We start from the raw sequence: 20,187 nt of genomic DNA on the forward strand, positions 1-20,187 counted from the left end.
ATACTTTTTTCAAAAAGTGAATGTCAATGTACACTCTGCCACTTCACTAATCTCTTCTTGGAGTTTTGATAATATCGCATGAATAATATTGTTTGAACGATACGCACATTGCTAAACATGAGGTGAAACTACTAAAGGAGCATTGTATGTTTGTCTGAATACACAGTGAATACCTGGTTCTTCAGGGTTACCGTGTTGTTTGACTGTGATTCTGAAGTTTTCAGATCATTCAATGTGCTAGAAGCAAATACCATCCTTGAAGGATTGTACCTGAATAAGCCTTGAAGATCTAATTAGCCCTGACAAGAGTAGAGATATAAATAACATCAGTACTGGAGGATGGAGCCGTGGTGCTCAGTCGCCGGAAATTGATCCAACGGCTGAGAAAATGAATGAGGAATGAGGCTGTTGCATTGTGAGGTCCTGATATTTGTTAAGAACATGGTCTGTAGTAAGAGCTCGATATTTATGTATCGGCATAAATGTTACAAATGGAATGACAAACACTTCGAAGATATGTCTAATGCAAATATGAAATATAGTTGTTCTCATTCCTCTCAACCCTCAGTTGTCCTTAATACCTCTGACAAGGAGGTTGTGTTTTCACTGACAAACAAATTAATTAAATTAATTGTAACTTGGTGGAAAGGTGGGCTAAGGCCCAAGGACAAACTTTCAGAGTGGATTAGATATTTATTTTTCTCTTTATTCAACGTTTGGAGATGTTCTCTCTCTGAGTTCCCTTCTAGTTCCCTAAGTTTCTTTCTTTTAACTGTTTAGAACCAGAGGAATGTTCTGAGCCATCGTCCCAATTACACAACAGTTGAAAACCAACCCCGACCAAATTGCTTTTTTATTTTATTTTTTTCAAGGTGTTTTTCAATTAAATTAACTTGAGATAATATTGATCTATTATGTTTTTACTAGCATATCAATTTAACCTGTTTCATTATTTGTAATCTATTCTTTGTGAGACTACTAAAGTGTATTGGATCATTCACTAGAACAAGGTGTAGTCTATAGTTGCAAAAACTCACTTAAAACATAGCAACCTGTTCCAGCTCTGTTTATTGAATTATTTATTGGGTTGAGAGTCCAGGAAATCGAACAGTTATGCATAATTTAACCACACAAATGGCAAAGGTGAGAGGAAATTTCTGATTTATCAGGTTCCTGTCTGGTTAATCATCTCTTAACCCTTTATTCCATTGTTGAAGGCAACCAAACTATTCAAAGCTACATGCTGAGACACCATTGAGTTGATGTAATAAATAAATACAAAACCATATCCATGTCTTTCTTCTCTCAGCTGCTTCGACTGCCTGCTTCACGTGTTTCGGCGGAAGAAGACGCTGAAGGCCAGGACCGTTTGGCTCGGCTGCCCGGAGAAATGTGAGGAGAAGTATCCAAAGAATGGCATCAAAAACCAGAAGTACAACATCTTCACCTTCGTGCCTGGGGTGAGTCCAACAACACTCACAATTTAGGGTCTGATCTTTGCTCCAGTTAGGGCTTTTGTTCCCACTCTTATTAACTTTCACAGCATCCTTTTCGGTGGAAATCCGCTGATGGTTTCACATATTAACAGTATATAAAGCCCAGTAGCCCACACTGGATCTACTTGTTAACTCCTCTGTCATTAAGTGAAGGCTGCACACCGTAGGGCACATTAGGGATCTATCAGTTACTTATTAAAACGCAAATGGTTCCATGATTAAGAGGGCCACCTCTGGCCTGGGCTATAAAATGTCAACTGTCTATTAGAGACATAGATATTCTCATCGATGGTGAACGAAACAGCTCTGTTTCTCTGCTTCCACTTTGAATTATTAAATACACACAAATTGAGTTTAGCAGTGAGCATTTCCCCCCTAAAGGTCAGGGGGTCCATTAACTGTAGTGTCTAGTCACAGATTATCAGAGACAATGTGATCAATGGGCGATGCGCTACACTCTCATTATTGCAAACATTATTCAAAATTTGACCTTAGATGGATAGAACACTGAGGGCTGCCTGCTGATGGATGGCCCATTAGCAAAGAGACCTCCATACGTTACAGGTGGCACTTTGCTGTAAGTGAATTAAGGGGGTTTGTCTGGTTTCTTCTCCTTCTTCAATCATTACCTCCACCAAGGAGGTTGTGTGTTTCTCATCCCGTTGGTTTGTTTGTGAACAGGATTACACAGAAACTACTAAAAGGATTTGCATGACACTTGGTGGAAGGATGGGACATTGGCCAAGAAATAACCCATAATGTTTTGGGTTGCATCCAGGAATTTGTTGGTTCTGCACCATTATGAGGATTTCTTTACACTTTCACCTATTTCCCACTAAATAATGCATCTTGATAATATAAATAAATCATAATTAAGGGACTGATGTGTCGCATAATCCAAATTTAAAACGAGATCTAGTGGATTTAAATGTAGCTTCATTTGTGTGTAGTACTTTTCTGCTGCTATGCAGAAACCTGTAATTAGCACCAATGTGTAGCTGAGATAATGGTGATAAATAAGATAACCAACAGTTTATATGTATCTTTAATAATTTAAGAACTATGTCCAAATGAGCACGACAGATTTGGAGTGGAGATTTTGGTCTGAGTGCCATTTTCAATCCTTGTGGTAACCTGTCCTGTTTGTCTTGTACGATATTTTACTAGACACCAACCGACATTGTACCCGTGTCATGAAATCCGTCCCCTGAATGACATTTTGAAACAAAAGTTTGTTAAACCGAGTTTTCCATTAGGTTAATGTAAAGTTAAGAGCATTAACATGTATCCAGTTCCAGGCCCGAACACGTGCAGTAACCCATCCCGCCTGCTTGGTTGTCCCGGCTGTCATCGTGTTCGACTCACCTCGCTGACGTGTTCCCTCAACTCGCTGAAATCCTCGTCTCCTTGCTCTCCTCTCAGGTTCTCTACCAGCAGTTCAAGTTCTTTCTCAACCTCTACTTTCTGGTGGTGGCCTGCTCCCAATTCGTGCCATCGCTGAAAATCGGATACTTGTACACGTACTGGGCACCTCTGGTAAATGCACTCCAGTTTTCACTCATTTTCTGAAAGACTGTTGGCCCTGGATTATGCCACATATGTTACTCATGTGTATTTATAGATGTTCTAATTTTTTAATTATAATGTTTAATGTTACATTAGTTGATTGTCAGACAATTATTTCTACAACAAAGTATTTAGATTTCGGCTTTGAGTGTCTTGAGATTAAACTCTGATAAACCTTTTCTTCTAACGTGTGTCTTGTATAAATGAACCTTTCTAAACTCTCAGGTGTGATACATGAGTTTTTTAAAATTGCTCTTTTGTCTCCCAGGGTTTCGTGATGGCCGTTACGATGGCACGAGAGGCCGTGGACGAAGTGCGACGCTACCAGCGCGACAAAGAGATGAACTCCCAACTGTACAGCAAGCTCACCGTGAGAGGTCAGTGACAGATATCAATCCACTCGCCTCCTCGTGCCAGCAACTGTTTGCTGACATTATGATAATGGATATTTTCCAGTGCATTGTCAAGCTGCTCCCCTTTGCAATTTAGAGACAGCGACCCACTGGATCTACACTTGTAACTGAAGTCATCCGTCTCGCTGTAATTGCATTGATTTTTCTCTCTCGATTCCTCCAGAGCATATGATCTAAGATCTGTCCCTTTTGTTGAATGTGTGGTGAAATCCCCATGTGTGGTATTTGTGACCGTGGGCTGAAGTGTGCGCTCGTGTGCATGAGCAGCAGAAGAAGAACAGGAGGGTCGCAGCAGATATTCAGGCGATATAACTGAGAGTGACCCCGTGTTCCATGGTTTTAGTCTGTATCTCAGAGCAGAGATGAAACAGGAGGGTATTACTCTATCACGCTGAGGGTCATCAATCCGTTAGAGGGTGAGAGAAGAAGAAGAGTCAGAGCAATAATTGGGTTGTGGTTTTAAGAGTGGGTTTGATTTGTCTTAGGTCAGAAATCAATGCCATCATAATACTTCATTTCTATTTAAATCGGAAAAGTCTAATTTTAATCTGTTTTCTTGATACAACCTTTGTTTTTTCCTCAGGTAAAATCCAAGTGAAGAGTTCAGACATACAAGTGGGAGACCTAATCATTGTTGAGAAGGTAAAACATGTTATTTTCGAGGATCTTAAAGGGAATTAGAGTAAAATGACTGGGTGCTAAAGGCAGAATGACATAACTATATTTAAAATGTCAGTCCGCAGTGTTGATTACAGTTGTGCCGGAGCTGTGACTGTGAAACTGATAATGCACTTGTGAGACAACAACACTCGACCTGTTCAGCGTGTGATCTTGGGTTTCAGCTCAGCCGACATGAAATCTAGCTGCTGCTGGAAAGTGGACAAGTTAAATTTCCATTAGTACGTTAAGCCAGACTTTTAAAAAACTGATTCTCCTTCGCTCTCTGGTCAAGGTATTGACCTTGTTTAATTATTCAGTGAGATTCTTAGGGCTTTTGCCACAGTGCTCGATAACACGCTGCCAGTTACACCCTTTTGTTTTTTCTTTTCCTGTCTTTTTGTAGAACCAAAGGATTCCTGCAGACATGATATTCATGAGAACATCTGAGAAAAATGGTGAGCAGGCAAAGAGTTTCTGTTATTTAAAGTGAGATAGACAATATGGAAGAAAAAGTAAATCTGCAGTAGCATCCTTTCATAATGATCCTGCTAGTAGGTTGCAAAATTACCCTTTACCCTATAAGTTCTGCTATTTGACTCCCAGCCCTCAGATTTGTAAACAGGGCTCATGGATAAAGAGGTGAAATGTCTCAGTTTATTAAACATTACAGAATCAAAGGGGTACAAATTTCCATTAAACAAAATAACGCACAGTTGAATGTTTCCTCTCTCACTCCCACTCCTCACCCTGAACGTTCTCTTTCTCTCTTGAGCATATCAAATATACAGACTCAATTGAAAGCCAGATGAAATGGTAATTCAATTTTATTTGTATAGCGCCAAATCATAATATACATTATCTCACAGCACTTTATAATTGTTAAGGTCTCGCCCTTCCATGTAGAGCGATCGTGTAAAGCTGCATGTTGGACCGAGCGCTGCTCTGCTGAACTTTGTTTGCCCTGTGGCTCTTTAACACTGTGTCAAGATCGTTTGCGTGAGAAATGTGACTTTTCCCCACACGTCCTGTCCTTTGACATCATCCGATCAAGGCCGCGTGTGATTCATATGATGTATTTTGCATTGTTCGAGTGACTGATGATGTAAATTCCAATGAATCAATGAGCTGTGTGAGATGCTGGCTCTTTTCTGAGGGGCATCGGGAGGAAATGTTCTGAGGACATCATTTCCATCAATCTTCGATGTGTCAATAAGCCTGACGGGGAGTTGTTGATGTCTCTATGGCTCCAACACACTCACAGACATACATAAACACTCCCTCACCGCCACAGTCTCATGTACTTTGTCTTTCACACACACACACACACACACACACAGACACTGCAGTAGTGTTATGTGAGTAGCTGAACTGCCACTGCAGCAGAAGGAGAGCATGAATCATCCTCCTTGTGTTAATGTTTCCCATCGTAGTTAACCCTCCATGGATGGTTTATAGCTGCCCTTTACCCTCTCTGTCAAATAGCTGCTCTCATCCATCAGTTTCATATGTAATATTACCTCAGATCAATGCAGGTCACCACCGCTCAACATTCATCGGACCTCGTGGAGTCCGCAACAGGCTCCGTGTTAATGTGCTGCACGGTCGGTGATGCACATAAACATCAGTTTATTAACGTGACTTTTACACACCAGTATATAGTGTGGCACAAAGAGGTTTTAAAAATATTATATCTAATCTATTCAGCCACACAAATTCCTTCCAAATACCAGTTGTTACAGGGTTTTCAAAAATGTCTCATATTTATCATTGAATTTAAATGAAATCATGCACAATCATTAATTATTTGTTTTAAATGGTTATAAAAGCAATTCATCTTTGACAGAATCAATAACAATGTTCCTCCTACAAATATTCAACATATTGAATTGATTTGCACACAGAATTGAGCTTGAAGTTGAATTGTGATAAAAAATCCTTTTAGTAAGTCTCGGTCAAATAGATAAACGATGCAAGGACATGATTATTTTGTCCTGAAGTGTTGGAAGTCAGTTTTAAACAGGATTATATTCATTAATTAAAGAGAGGGGACATGTGTTTGAAGATGCTTCTCTTGGATACACTGTTAAGAATCAGAATTTATTCATCTATTCAAGTGAGCAGCACAAACCATGACACACAAAACAATCTAAACAACACCTCCAATCTGTTTTTCTTCAGGTTCGTGTTTCATCCGAACCGATCAGCTGGACGGAGAAACGGACTGGAAACTGAAAGTCGCTGTGGGCTGCACACAGCGGCTGCCTGCAGTGGGGGTATGGATACATTACAATGCAGTGAATCTCTGGTAACAGACAAACTGACTGCGAACGAGTGTTGTGTGATCGCTAAAAGCATTGCTCATTAAATGAAGACGTCTGAGCTGTGATGGAAACCTAATCACCGATGACAGACAGCAGGAACAGCCTGGACCTGACAGCAGCAGCTTCCTTTTAAACCAGAGGCGATACTCAAGATTTAGGTTGAGTTGATGGGGCTTCTCTTTTTTTTTCTCGCCACTTAATGTGATCAGAGAATTAAAGTTTCAACAAGTCACTCGGCGAAAGAGCCTCTACTCTCAACTACTAAAGAAACCCTTTGTTTGAATCCCAGCAGAACTTTACTGTGAGACCAGTGTGTTTCAGATCGTGGTTGTTTAAGTTCTCCAGCCGTGTTTTCCTCAGCGTCTCTCTGAGCCTTTGCCTGTAAAGATGCTCGATCAACATGACTCTCCACTGGGGCTTCAGTAAAACAATCTCCACCGCTCCGCTTTAACCGCTCGGCCCCGGCTCTCAGCAGGAGAACACTATCTGAGCTCGACCCAGGGCGGAGCGGTCACTGCAGACGCACAACTGCCTGTCTGAATAATTTAATGTTTACAATCAATTTTGTTCCACTATGGGTGAGAAGGCTGGTGTTGAGTTCTCGACGGGTCAGAGGCGGCAGTCTCACTTGTTCACTCGATGACCGAGAGGAACATATGACTGAAGACTTGTTGTGGGTTAATGTGTCGTGTTTTTTGAGGTTTCAAAATTTTTGTGTTATTTCTCCTCTTTTTTTATCATAATTCCAGGGATTCATTTTGAAACAAGGCTGCACATAGAACTGCTTAAACTCAGATTTTATGAAAACTTAAAGAAATAGATTTTTAATATAGATTTGATATCTTTTGAGAAGCTGTCGAGACAGTATTTAATGTTATTTATTTCTACTACAATTTATATCATCGTACACACGCTGAGCTTTATGTAAAGTGGTTTAAAATAACGGCCTGAGCTGAATGAATAGAAGAAGGACGAGCAGAACTAGTAGCTGACTGGTGTAGTTTAGTTACATTTAAAGACCCTAAATCTCTGCAACATGTTTTACAACTTAAAGACTTTGCCTTGAGTCTTCACAATAGTCGGGCCTTAAATCTCCTGTGTTTCTGTCGCGTCTCCTTGTCTCAGGACCTCTTCTCCATCAGCGCCTACGTCTACGCCCAGAAGCCACAGCTGGACATCCACAGCTTCGAGGGGAACTTCACACGGGTACAGTAGCCTCGCTGACGTATTTATGAGCTGTAAAACAAATCTCAAACACATGCAGATTCTCCTATAGAAACCGGGCTGACGTAGAAGATGTGTATCTCGGCAATATGTTGACAAGCGGCAACAATGAGCGCCTGTGTGTCCATGCGGGCCCGTTGTTATCTCCAGCAGGCATGCCTCTTACATCACAGGCAGGTTCTCGCGGCTCCAGCTCCATCCATCCCGTCTTGCTTGTTGCTCAGTGATTTTTTTTTTTTTTTTTACTCTCCTTTCTTTTTTTTATTAATAGGAGATTAGTGCAGCCCCCACAGAGAGGAGAGCTCCGGTACAAAGGGAGGCTTTGTGGCCCGTCTTCACTCTTGGCCACACACCAGGCTTAGTGAGCGAGCACTTCCTCCGCTCATTCATCCTCCGCGGCCTTCCTTTGCATAGCGTGTGCTTTTAGTCCGAGCAGGATGGGAAAAAAAATGGGTTCCCACAGATCCGCAGCAAATGAACTTACCTATTTATGAGGGTTTCTTTTTTTTTTTTTTCTTTCCTTAAGGGCGGATATTGTGGCTTTGTTTCTTGTGGTCTCTCTCCGTTGAGACCCTCGGCAGTTATGAACACCGTCGTGCGATGTCAATGTCAGAGCGGTCAAGCGTGCTGCCAACTGCCATTTATTTTTCATGCGTCTCTTCCCCGTGTGTGAGTGGACTGACAGGATGTGGGTGCTTGGGTATCATAATTATCATATCAGGAGAGCCATTCGAGCCGAAACTGGAGCCTTGACTCTGCACTCCTGACTCATGGCGTTTTCAGCATTTGTCTTTATTTAAGTGAGAGGGGCGAAACGGGGAGGGTGAAACAGGAGGCTCTCCGGGGGCATATTCATCACTGAAATCTCATCTACATGCACTCTCTCTATACTGTTTTTTAAAAGGAGCCTCTATCACCATGCCAAATCTAGTGAACGTATTGATAAAGGGACTACTGTATCACCACAGTCTGCACAACCGTGTCAGGTGCTTGTGAAGATTAACGGCACGGCGGATACCGGCCAATCTGCTGGACTCAGTCGTTCTCAGCTACAGTATTTATTTTGTATTTAAACTTTTGCCAAAAAACTTTAAATAAAATGGCAAAAGATTTTATTCCACTGCTTAGATTTTATATTTTATTATGAAAGTAAAAAAAAATCTTTAAAACCACCAAAACAATCATCTCAGCTGAAGACAACAAGTTTAATAAAGTCAAAAAGTGAAAAACCAAAGTTGATTTCAGCTGCAAATTTCTTTTTTAAGAGAATTTATTGCTTTAGCGCATCACTTGTCCTATTAAGTCTAAAAGCAAAATTCATGACCTGCTGGTCTCGGTTTTGTTTTCGTTATCTGCTCCAGGGCTTCACTGAGCAATACCAATTAGCAGTCGGCTAATTGCAGAAATAAATTCACCTCGTTGAGGTTATCTCTCCTCTGCCGCTGGGTCGTGTTCAGTGACTCCGTAGCGTTAGAGAGTTTATCATGTAAAAAATAAGGTTTTAAACAAAGCTTAAGAACTGTGGTTTACTGAGGAGGTCAAATCAACTGGTCACAAGTTTTATTTGTTTTTTGTTTTTTGTTGTTGTAGGAAGATGCCGACCCTCAGGTCCATGAAAGTCTGAGTATTGAAAACACTCTGTGGGCGAGTACAGTTGTTGCATCTGGTAAGTGAACATTAGTCAAATCAAAAGTCCATTTGTAGCTAGAAATAAGATATTAAATTTTTTTTCAGAAGATGCCTTGAAGCCACATTTAGAACATTTCCAACACACGGCAGAATCACTGATGGTGTTCAATTCTTCAATGCCACCACTTCACCAAAAAAGAGTGAATGCTAATTAAGAGGAGTGGAGTTACTAGAAGTATCAATGAACCTGATTCAAGTCCAGACTGGGGCCCTTGTTGAATATCAGCCTCATCCAGTGACACACACACAATAAACATGGTTGTTGATGGAAACACACAGTCACACACTGACACACATTTTAATTTGTTGTGATTTTCAGACTTTACATTTTTTAAATAGGAACAAATCCAGTCGCTTCTATGCAAATCATTGTATTTTGTAATTTAAGTGATTCTACTTGGGCTACATCTGCACCAATACTTTTTAGATTTAAAATAACCCATAACTCTGTGGCTGCTTTGTACTAAGGACAGACAAAAGCTCTTATTAATCTTTGTCTCCCAGCGCTGTTTTAAGACGCAGACGTATGAGTATGGCTGTAGCCGGGTCTCGCAGTTTGCACAAAGGATGCACGGCATGAAACTTAGGAGGCGTTTTACTCCTTGTTTGAATAACTCTGAGAAAACCCACAGTGGAGGTAATCCTGCCTGGCCTCAACAAAGCGATCCCCCACAGAAACAGTTGTGTCAGTTGAGAGTGTTTCTGACGCTCTCGCTGATGGCCACACCATTGATTTGCGGTGCTGCTCTCTCCTCTGGCCTGACCTTGACCGGAAGAAGACACACACAGACACACACAGAAACACACACACACGGAGAGACACACAAAAAGCCTGCCTTACATCATCTCTGCTTGGGAATGTCATTGTTCCTCACAAGCGTCTCCTTGACAGACACTTCCATTGCCGTTCTGAGCACTTGAACCAACCCAGATCTCCTTGTGTTCACACTCTCACAGGCCCCAGTCCAGCTGTGATGAGGGAATTAGTTGCTCGCATATTCAAATTGAAGCCCGGGCCGCACGCTGAGCCACTCACCGTTTGTCACCTCGCTTAATATCTCAGAGCGATTCATCAGCTTTCTCTCAAACCACTGGTTGCTTCTCTCTTCCTCTTGTTGTCTTCACACTTTCCTTTCTTCTGTTTTCTGCTCATTTTTACTTTCTTCCCATTTATTACAGTTCAGGGATTTCCGGGCTAGTATTTAGGTTTATTAGCGCCTTTGCTCTCCCATTAAGCTCATTTAATATTAATGATCCATTAATCCTTTGTAATAAAGCCACTGTAATGAATTGGCAAATAAAGATGGAAGCATATTGATCAGGTTTTATGAGCTTCAGTATCGGGCGGCTGAAGGCCTCGAGAGTCTAAACGTATTAAACTCCTGTCTGTTGGCTTGATTGGCAATGAGACAAAACCGCCTCAGCTCAGCCTTATTGTGTTTCCTCTCCTGCCGTTCATCTTACTTGACCAAGATGAGTGTGTGTGTGCATGTATGTTTGTGTGTCTGTGTGTGTGTGTGTGCATGTATGTTTGTGTGTGTGTGTGTGTGTGTGTGTGTGAGAGCGAGATGGTGGGGGGTGAGGTTCAGTTAATGAGCAGCATTACTTTCTTTGTCTCTCTCCTCTTGGCAGGCACGGTGATAGGGGTTGTGATCTACACCGGCAAGGAGACCAGAAGCGTTCTGAACACGTCCTTCGCCAAAAACAAGGTGAACACCACTGAGATCTCGGCAGGAAAACCAGCAAGTTCTCAGATTTAAGTTTGAGAGTTTTTTAAATTGCCGATGCCTTAAGAAATAATGGCATTACGAGGGTGTTATGATTATATACTATGATTATTTTCATTTTGAGTTTATCTGCTTTATTTCACATCCAATCCATAGTTTGGTTTGTAAAATATCATTAAATTGCAGAAAGGAGGTGACCGCACTTTGAAAGATTTTACTTGATTTTGAGGATAACAGACCTTAACAACTTTAATGGGATATCTTGCTTACACATCCTAGACAAACCTGGGAAATTAAAATCAGAATCAGAATCAGAATTCTTTTAATTGCCAAGTATATATTCACATACAGGAAATTGCTTTGGTGTGGTTGGTGCACATAAATAACAATCAGATATTAAAACAATATAAAACAAAACAATATATACAGTGAGAGAGTTATGGGCACGTACAGTGCTAAGGTGCAGAGATTTTCTGGAATAGGCGGTGACCGTTGATATTCATTTACAAGGAAAACAGCTGTGTGTGTGTGTGTTGTGTGTAAAACTAACTCTGGTGACTTGTCAACTGAGGTTAAATTAAGTTAACCTCTTAGTAAACTGAACAGTTGCATATATTGGAAATATTTGAAATTGCCACTGTACGTAAAAAAACCCAACAATATATATAGTAAGAACAATAATATATACAGTAAGAATTGAGATAAATTATGTGCGAGGGGGGGGCAGAGTCAGAGTCAGTGTTCATGTGTAAACTTTAAAGTTCTAACAGATGATAAAAGTGCTAAAGCCCTGTGAGGTGAGGCCAGCGTGAACACAAATGTTTTGTCAAAGCTGCAGCGAGTCATTGAAACACACAAAGTAACATCTGCTCCAAGTTCCCCTCATGCCATCTTCGTTCCCCCGCCTCTAATCACTAATCAATCACTGTGGCAAGGTGCTTTTCTAACCTTGACTTTCCAGATAAAGTTGGACCTGTCCGTGCTAAAGGTCAGAGCCGGTTGCTAATTAACCAAAAGGCAAATTAACTAACCGAGGATTTAAATGACATTTTGCAGCAGGACGTTAATCCCACTGAATCCCCATCGAGTGTTTTTGTCCTCCAGATTGAGGAGATTGATGATAATTTGACTCTGAATATAAGATTTTACCTGGAATAGACACAGCTCAGTTAAAAGAAGCGGTGTTTTAAAGCATCTGGGAGGCAGTGTGTGACTTTAACACACAAAGTTAACACCTCCATCTCCTCCTGGCACAACAACACACAGCCCTTCCTGCTGCAGCGCTGTTTTGACTCCAGCTTCTTCTATAAGGAACGCTGATGTGGCCGGTCGAACCGCAGGGGGCCGGTGTTTTGTGTAAGCCCGCCAGCTGAGAGGAATTCAATATTTCAAGGAGATGATGTCAGAAGTGCCAATATGGAGACTGGAGATTGCGGGAGAAAGTCGATACAGTGCGGCTGAAGTCCCGGGAACGTTTTGGCCTCATATAATCTGTTGTGACACCGGCCAGGACAATGCCTGCACTTGATCAATCTGACAGGACACGGGACGGACTCACTCTGTGTGTCAGAGTCGTTGGACAGATCTCTCTCTCTCTGAGTAAAGAGACAAGCGGCTGCTCTTCATAAAGATTGTTTTGTTTGTTGCGTCTCCGAGTCCCAGCGCTTCGCTCCACTTCACCTCTCTCTCTCTCTCAAACTGTCCTGCTCGGGGAAAAAACACGTTGAAACTTAAAGCTGTTTACGGCCAAAATCAATTTCAGTTTATTTTCTTGACTTCCTCCATTTGCCAGCGTCACAAGCTCCAAACAACAAACTGCTGCCGGACTGTTGCCCGATATTCTTCTTTAGGTTTTAACTCATGGTTATTCATGTTCGCTGCAATTCTTCATCAGATTTCACACACTTGATAAAATACCAGCCACACAGGCAGATTGAATCATTCCTTTCAAGAGATGAATGGAGTAAAATATGCACTTTTTATTCATTGATAGCATCTTTAGGTTGAGGTAATTGAGTCCTCCCCCCCCCACCCCCCCCTCCTTGACTGAATGAGTAATGACTTCATCTGATCCCGGGCAAAGCCTGGAAAAATTTAGACCAGCCATTGTTCAAGCAGAAGGGGATCTCTTGCTTTTCAGGCATGCACTGTCTTAATTTTTCTTGGTTTTAATCCACCCAGACCCCCTATTTTTCTCAATTGCTCAACCATGAACCATGTAGGGAGGCACTGGGGTGGGGAGATACCACCCTCTCCCTCTCTCCTCACCCTTTTCCCTTTTTCCGCACTCCGCTACTGGGACATTAACAGCAACTGATAAATCAGTCACACTGGGCTCCCAGCTCTCCCAGTCCTCAGGGGAATGGGCTTGGTGGGGGTTTAGGCAGTGGAGGAATTTTGCTGCTTTTTTTTTATATGTGCTTCTCCCCTCCCCTCCTTTTCAGCGAGGTTCCTTTTATTTGAGGGAGGAGAGATGTTATGTTCTGCTGTTTTTGTAAGCGTGGTGCGTCAGATGAAAGCCCTCTGTGTACAGGGCTCTGCTGTGAGCGCTGCCAGAAAGGGGAAGGGCGCTTCTTTATTTGACATCTTTTTCCCACATGCTCCATTGGCTGGAAGATACACTCGAAAAAATAAGACAACTCTGACCCCCTCCTTTTCTTTTTTTTTTTCCAGAGAACAGCTCAATATGGGAACTTTCTCTGTTTCTGAGGCCCTTTGACTGTCTGTTGCTTTCAGGAATAATACTTCAGCCTGACATGTTTGTAGTTTTCCACACAATAGTGCAACAAATAAACTTCTTCATAGCTGAACACACACAGTTTGCATGATAAAAGCCTGAAGCTAAGAATGTCTTTCATTGGCTTTGTGTTTTTTTTTCTCCCTGTGTAGCATGTGGTAAGGTTTTTGGAGCAGATGGGAAAGTTACAAAAAGACGCCTCTAGAAAAGGTTGTCAAAAAAAGAAATTAAATGTTTCCACTTGATCTCCAGTCTGGACTTAATTTCTTAAGTTTATTTATTGTTGAAGTGGTTTTAAACAAACACAGTTGTATGTGAGCTACAGAGTGTCTCACTTATAATAAACGCCTCCCACAGATTTTATTACTTACAATTAAAGAATGAAACTAAAATCTCTAAACAGTTTGTAGGACATTTTACTCTGTAATGTCTTCTTGCTGTGACCTCTGACCTCTCGCCCCCAAAGGTCGGCCTGCTGGACCTGGAGCTGAACCGCCTCACCAAGGCCCTGTTCCTGGCCCAGGTGGTTCTGTCCGTTGTCATGATAGCGCTGCAGGGGTTTGTGGGTCCGTGGTTCCGTAACCTCTTCCGATTCATCGTGCTTTTCTCCTACATCATCCCCATCAGGTACAACTCTTCTTTCTGTGAGATGGATTGTATTCTGTTTTTCTGTGACAACAAACAAAAAGTTAAGTTAAGCAGTCATTTTATTGGAAATGCAACAAATTCATTTGAAAATCTACTATTCCAGCTTTGGAAAAAAAAGTCGGCTGTCTTTGTTTTCAGTCTATTAAATTGTACAATGAGCTCTTTTATGTGGACATATTGTCAGAGGCAGCCTTAAGCATCTGGGGGCCCATTTCAAGAGCTATTGTGGGGGCCTACCTCCTATAAAACACATAAAAGAGAAGAAAAATGCAAAGGTTCAAGTTGGTTTGCGTTAATGACGCCATGATTTCAGACTTAAATGCTCAGCATAGCATTTAAAAAAGTAGAAATGTGTTTTCTCTTCAGTGTTACAGTTTGTTTCTCTCCCCTCGTTCGCAGCCTGCGTGTGAATCTGGACATGGGGAAGTCGGCCTACGGCTGGATGATCATGAAAGACGAAAACATCCCCGGCACCGTTGTGAGGACCAGCACCATCCCTGAAGAACTGGGCCGAGTGGTTTACCTTCTCACAGACAAGACGGGTACGAGTCCAAACACAGTGAAGAAACATTCACGCAATATTGTTGGTTCTTAAATAAACTGTATAATTTATACAAATGACAAAACCACTTGAATCCTCCATCAGATGTTGCCCTTTTGTTTATCATTCATTCACAACATTTTACTCTGTACAAAGTTTAATATAAAGACACATTATTATCTAACATTTAAATAGATAATACGCATAATTCCGAAAAAAAACAAACAAACAAAGGACTTCATTCTCCAGGTTCTATTTAGGCCTCTTTAAATATCACTTCACTATCAGGGCCTGATTCTCCCAATAACAAATAGCTGCTCCTCACTAATGCTGGCCGGTGTGTCAGTGTGATAAACTCCTGTGGTGGCCCTGACATGCGTCTTTGTCTTACTTCACTGATCTGAGGTAGGAATAGATTAGCCATGCAGCCAATTCATCCAGGTTGATAGTTAAAGCACATGGAAAGAAGAGCAAACAATCAATCCATTAGAATTGGTTTAACCCCGTGGCTCTGATGGTTTTGGATGTTAGATGCCCTCTAATCAGCTTTACGCTCTATCAGCACACATCCTGGCAACTGGCATCCATTAAACAAAAGCCATTGCCCTAATTTTCAACGTGTTCCTTTTTTCATAGTGTCTAAACATTCACTCAGCCTTTATGGATGCGATGTTGTGTCTTGTCTGTTAATTACAGGGGACACGCAGTCCATACTGGTAATGAGATTAGGTCAGTGAGAAGGCAGTCCCACCACCCCTGCAGGTCCCATGATGCATTGGGGCCAGTCCTCTGGGGACAAATGCTGGGCTTTCTGTGTGTGCATACGTGCTGCCAGTGATAAATTAGTATTTGTGTTATCTTTTACTATGAAGTAGTAGCAGAATTTTTTTAAACAAATCGGATGTGAACAATATTAAACAGTGGATTTATTTATAGAATTACTCCATGTGATCCAAAACTTACATTTTTAGTCATTAAGTCTTTAAGAGGAACTGAAATAGTAATTTTCTAAATTTTGGCTTTACTTTGAATGGGTTTTAAACATTAGACTGTAAATATTCTAATAGTAGAAAACAGGTGAGGCCTTTTCTTCACTTTATGATTTTGGTTTGTAAAGGATAACTTGTTTTTTGTGAATGCAGGAACTCTGACACAGAATGAGATGATCTTCAAGCGGCTGCACCTGGGAACAGTTTCCTACGGCACGGACACCATGGATGAGATACAGAGCCTGATCGTCCAGTCGTATGCACCGGTGAGTTGTCTCATGAACCAGTACAACCAGTGACAGGCTGGTTTCTGTGGTTGAAGCCCTCCTGCCACCACTTTCACCTCCAGGGGGGGGAATTAACTGATGAATATGACTGATCAGTTTCCTGTGCACCAGTCGGTAACTAAAGGATTTATAGTCAAGGAAGGTCATGGATTGAGAAATGAAAATACTATGATATCATTTTTTGACATATATCTGACACATAGCAAAGAATAAACAAATAACGAACGCAGGGAAACAGGATTAAAACCGTGAAAATGCATTTTTTCAATCCTTTAATAATACAAATTTAAATAAATCTGCATTAATAATGCAAGATGTTGATCATCCAGGACATAAACCTGGATTCCATACAGGAGCGTAGCTGTTGAAATGAAAACAAGCATGATCCATCACTCCCCTGTTTCCCCTGTTTGTTCCCGTCCCTCCCCGTAGATCAGTTAAATCAATTTTTATATTTAGCTAAGGATGAGTTTTCCAGGAAAAGAACCATATTGTTCATTCATCACGCGGCGTCCCCCGAGCGGCTGTAAGTGTTTTCCTGACTGGGTGGCTCAGATCTGGTTGGAGTCTTGACAGAATGATATTGTTCGCTCTCAGCTCCGGAACAGCTGGTCGACAGCGAAAACCATCTGCCTCACACCCTGATGTGTGAGCTCAGCAAATTAAAAATGACTAGTCCCTTTTAATACTGCACAGACATGCGCAGGTTTTTCTGTATTGAACTGTCACGGTGAAATGTAAAATTAGAAGTTGGATATCGGAGCTAACCTTGAGGATTTATTTAGATATTTATATTTGATTTAAAGATGATGAAATGTTCAATTTCCTCGTATTGCTGCAGCTCCTCTTTTCAGCCACTGTCTGAAACACGTGTTTTTAGCTCCTGTCCCTGTAAAACCTTCTTTTTGTATAATTCCACCTTCCTCTCCTCATGGGTATGAACTAAATATCTCTCCCAAAAATAACCCGACGATCTCTCTATGAATCGCTCTGCGTGAAGGTTGTCATCTTGTGTCCTCGCTGCGTTCTACATCGCCGTTCCTTCTCTCTCTGCCTGGCAGGATCTGAAGGTTAATCATAAGCCAAAATAAAATGCACCAGTAGAGCGCATCGCCCCGGTCAAACGCAGCCGGCACAGTGGGCAGTCTGCCCGCTCGCTGATCACCACCCAGTCAAATTGATGGTTGATGTCAAAACGGCGGAACACAGAAAAAGCCCTCGAACCAGATATGACACGATAGAGCTGGTGATGCAAAACTTCCCCTCGCTGCGTCCGAGTGAGTCTGGGTTAAGATGTACTGTACTCAAGGTGTAGGTCAATATCTAGAGAACCCAGTGCTGACTCTCTTGATATTTCAGGTGACTTCCCAGACGTCCACCAGTGGCACCAGTGGCACCAGTGGCACGACTCCTTTGAGAAAGACCCAGCAGTCCGGCCCGAAGGTCCGCAAGAGCGTCAGCAGTCGGGTCCACGAGGCGGTGAAGGCCATCGCCCTGTGCCACAACGTGACGCCGGTCTACGAGACGCACGCCAGCGTGAACGGCGAGCCCGAGACCGCCGAGGCCGACCAGGACTTCAGTGATGATAACCGCACCTACCAGGCCTCCAGCCCCGATGAGGTAGAGATTCAGACTCGATTTTTATACATTAAATGTGACGAGTTTCAAGAAATTTCACATTAGTTTTGTTGAGAATTTATGGACAAAGATCTTCTTTTTTTGCCATTGTTTTTTTTGCTATGAATTTGTTATCAAACCAGAAACAACCATGATTTATGTGGAGCTCACATTTTTCCACGTGGGCTGTAAAATGTTGACCAACGATTCAGCTTTTGCCTCAAATCAAATCTTAAGAAGCAACATGGAGGTTCATCAGGAGCAGCCGCTTCCTCTCTGTCTTGCTGTTTTATCGTTGGTCCTAAATAACCCTGGTTTGTCATTATGCTCATTTCACGGGCCCAATGTCAGAGGTCATGAATTCCTCTTGGAGGAGGTGGACGTATTTAATCGTCCGTGTTTGCCTCTTGTTAATTCACTGCATCGGCTGAGGGGAAGAATTCAGCACAGAAAGTATTTTATGACTGAGGGTCCCCGAGACTTTCTGTTTCTAATGGATCTAAAGAATCAATAAAGAAATCCAAGGAGAATGCTTATAATTGTGAGCTGTGGACACGGGGATAGATTTTAATCAGGGAAAGGTTTTTCTTTTTAAAGATTGGTTAAATGTATATTGAAGGAGAGTCCAGCGTCTCACACACACTCAGTTCTATGGAGCGTTGACATGTTTATCACCCGTTTCGTGTGAGGCACCGTTAAGCCCCGGGGAGAATTACAGACTTTTTGTCAAACTCCAGCCAAGTGGAGCCGTCAAAACCAAAGATAAAAAGATGTTGAAAGATAAATCTGTGTGGTTTTTCTTTCATTTTGCCTTGTCTGGGGTTGATGTATATATTTATTTATATCTCTGCTCGCCCGGCTCCATCTCTCCTCTCTCCCCTCTCCATTGTCTCCCACTGCTCGGATTGATCAATATTTAATTTTCTCCCCGAGACAATGAGAGGTGGAGGTCTGCGATTGTTGGTGGAGCGCTCCTCTTCCCTTCCACTATATTCTTTGTTCTTTCTCTCTCCTCTCGTTTCCCTCCTCATCACTCGCTCTCCTCGGTCTAATCGACTGCTGCCTCAGATCTCGGACACAGCGCCTCTGATCGTTTGCTTTGGCCCTGGCTCTCTCTCTCCTCAGCCTCTCTAATGTAATGAGCCGTCGTTAAGGAGATGAAGTGGGCCGGCCGCTGAGGTCAGAACAGGGGTCATCCGACAGCAGAGTCCTACTGTGACCTTTGACCCTCGTAATATCAGACAAGAGCGCTTCACTGTGGCGTTTAATGAGCGGGTGCTTCATCAAACCCAATTGGACAGAACCGGCTGCGTTCATTCCTTTTGATTTGGCTATTTAATTATTTAATTTGATATTTTCAAAGTGTGTGAAATTTGGTGCAGATCCAAATTAAATCTGGATCTAGTGTATTTGAATGTGGTTTCATTAGGGGACTGTGGTTGAATGAACTCTGCTCAGAGCCAATCCAGTTCTTTTTTAGTAGTTACCAAAAAGATATGTCACCATCGATCCCTGAGCTTCAAGCAGAAATGCAATACAAAGATTAAAGTATCAGGTATAATGTTACCGCTTCAAAATCTACTGTAGAATGATGTTAAACTTCAATTATTGAGTGTGTTGCTTTTTATTATAACTGTTAAGGCTCCATTTTGACGAGCTCTAGCTTCTGTTTTTCGAGGCAGTGCTGCCGATGTGATTTACATGATCACTAGGACGCTGTGACCACAGTTGAAATGATTGATTGTGTTGTTTAAGCCACTCGGACGTTGTCGTAAAGTCGTTCGCAGCAGTCTTTTCTATTACGGCCGTGACACGTGATTCATGTGCAGCTTGTATCAAAGTTGACAAGGCTTTAAATAGTTTCAGTGGAGCTGATAAAGTACATGAAAGAGCTCGTTTTAGGATCCTCAGCACATGCTGTGTGTGTGTGTGTGTGTGTGTGTGTGTGTGTGTGTGTGTGTGTGTGTGTGTGTGTGTGTGTGTGTGTGTGTGTGTGTGTGTGTGTGTGTGTGTGTGTGTGTGTGTGTGTGTGTGTGTGTGTGTGTGTGTGTGTGTGTGTGTGTGTGTGTGTGTGTGTGTGTGTGTGTGTGTGTGTGTGTGTACCTATGCACCTACGCACACCCACCAGGATAATGACACGCAGATGTGTGTTAAGTAAATATAGGCAGCCCTTTATGGAGCTCAAAGGGGGAGCGGGAGAAATGATAGGGTATTACCAGGAAGTTCCAATTTGTAGGTCAGAGTATAATAACAACCTTTGAGTGAGCAAATT

General features: G+C 42.1%; 1 protein-coding gene across 1 annotated transcript in view; it reads left to right on the top strand.

The window, feature by feature from the left end:
• atp9b (ATPase phospholipid transporting 9B) overlaps window positions 1–20,187 on the top strand; it is a 32,798-nt gene that overhangs the window by 3,986 nt on the left and 8,625 nt on the right. The window contains exons 3-15 of the mRNA XM_061093154.1: window positions 1,310–1,460; window positions 2,919–3,032; window positions 3,331–3,439; window positions 4,059–4,117; window positions 4,539–4,590; window positions 6,314–6,408; window positions 7,582–7,662; window positions 9,271–9,346; window positions 11,002–11,078; window positions 14,300–14,460; window positions 14,881–15,023; window positions 16,165–16,277; window positions 17,658–17,918. Coding sequence (XP_060949137.1) covers window positions 1,310–1,460; window positions 2,919–3,032; window positions 3,331–3,439; window positions 4,059–4,117; window positions 4,539–4,590; window positions 6,314–6,408; window positions 7,582–7,662; window positions 9,271–9,346; window positions 11,002–11,078; window positions 14,300–14,460; window positions 14,881–15,023; window positions 16,165–16,277; window positions 17,658–17,918 — 1,492 coding nt within the window. The remainder of the gene's footprint in view (window positions 1–1,309; window positions 1,461–2,918; window positions 3,033–3,330; window positions 3,440–4,058; window positions 4,118–4,538; window positions 4,591–6,313; window positions 6,409–7,581; window positions 7,663–9,270; window positions 9,347–11,001; window positions 11,079–14,299; window positions 14,461–14,880; window positions 15,024–16,164; window positions 16,278–17,657; window positions 17,919–20,187) is intronic.

Source organism: Limanda limanda, chromosome 19 (assembly GCF_963576545.1).
Source record: "Limanda limanda chromosome 19, fLimLim1.1, whole genome shotgun sequence".
Classification (NCBI taxonomy): Eukaryota; Metazoa; Chordata; class Actinopteri; order Pleuronectiformes; family Pleuronectidae; genus Limanda; species Limanda limanda.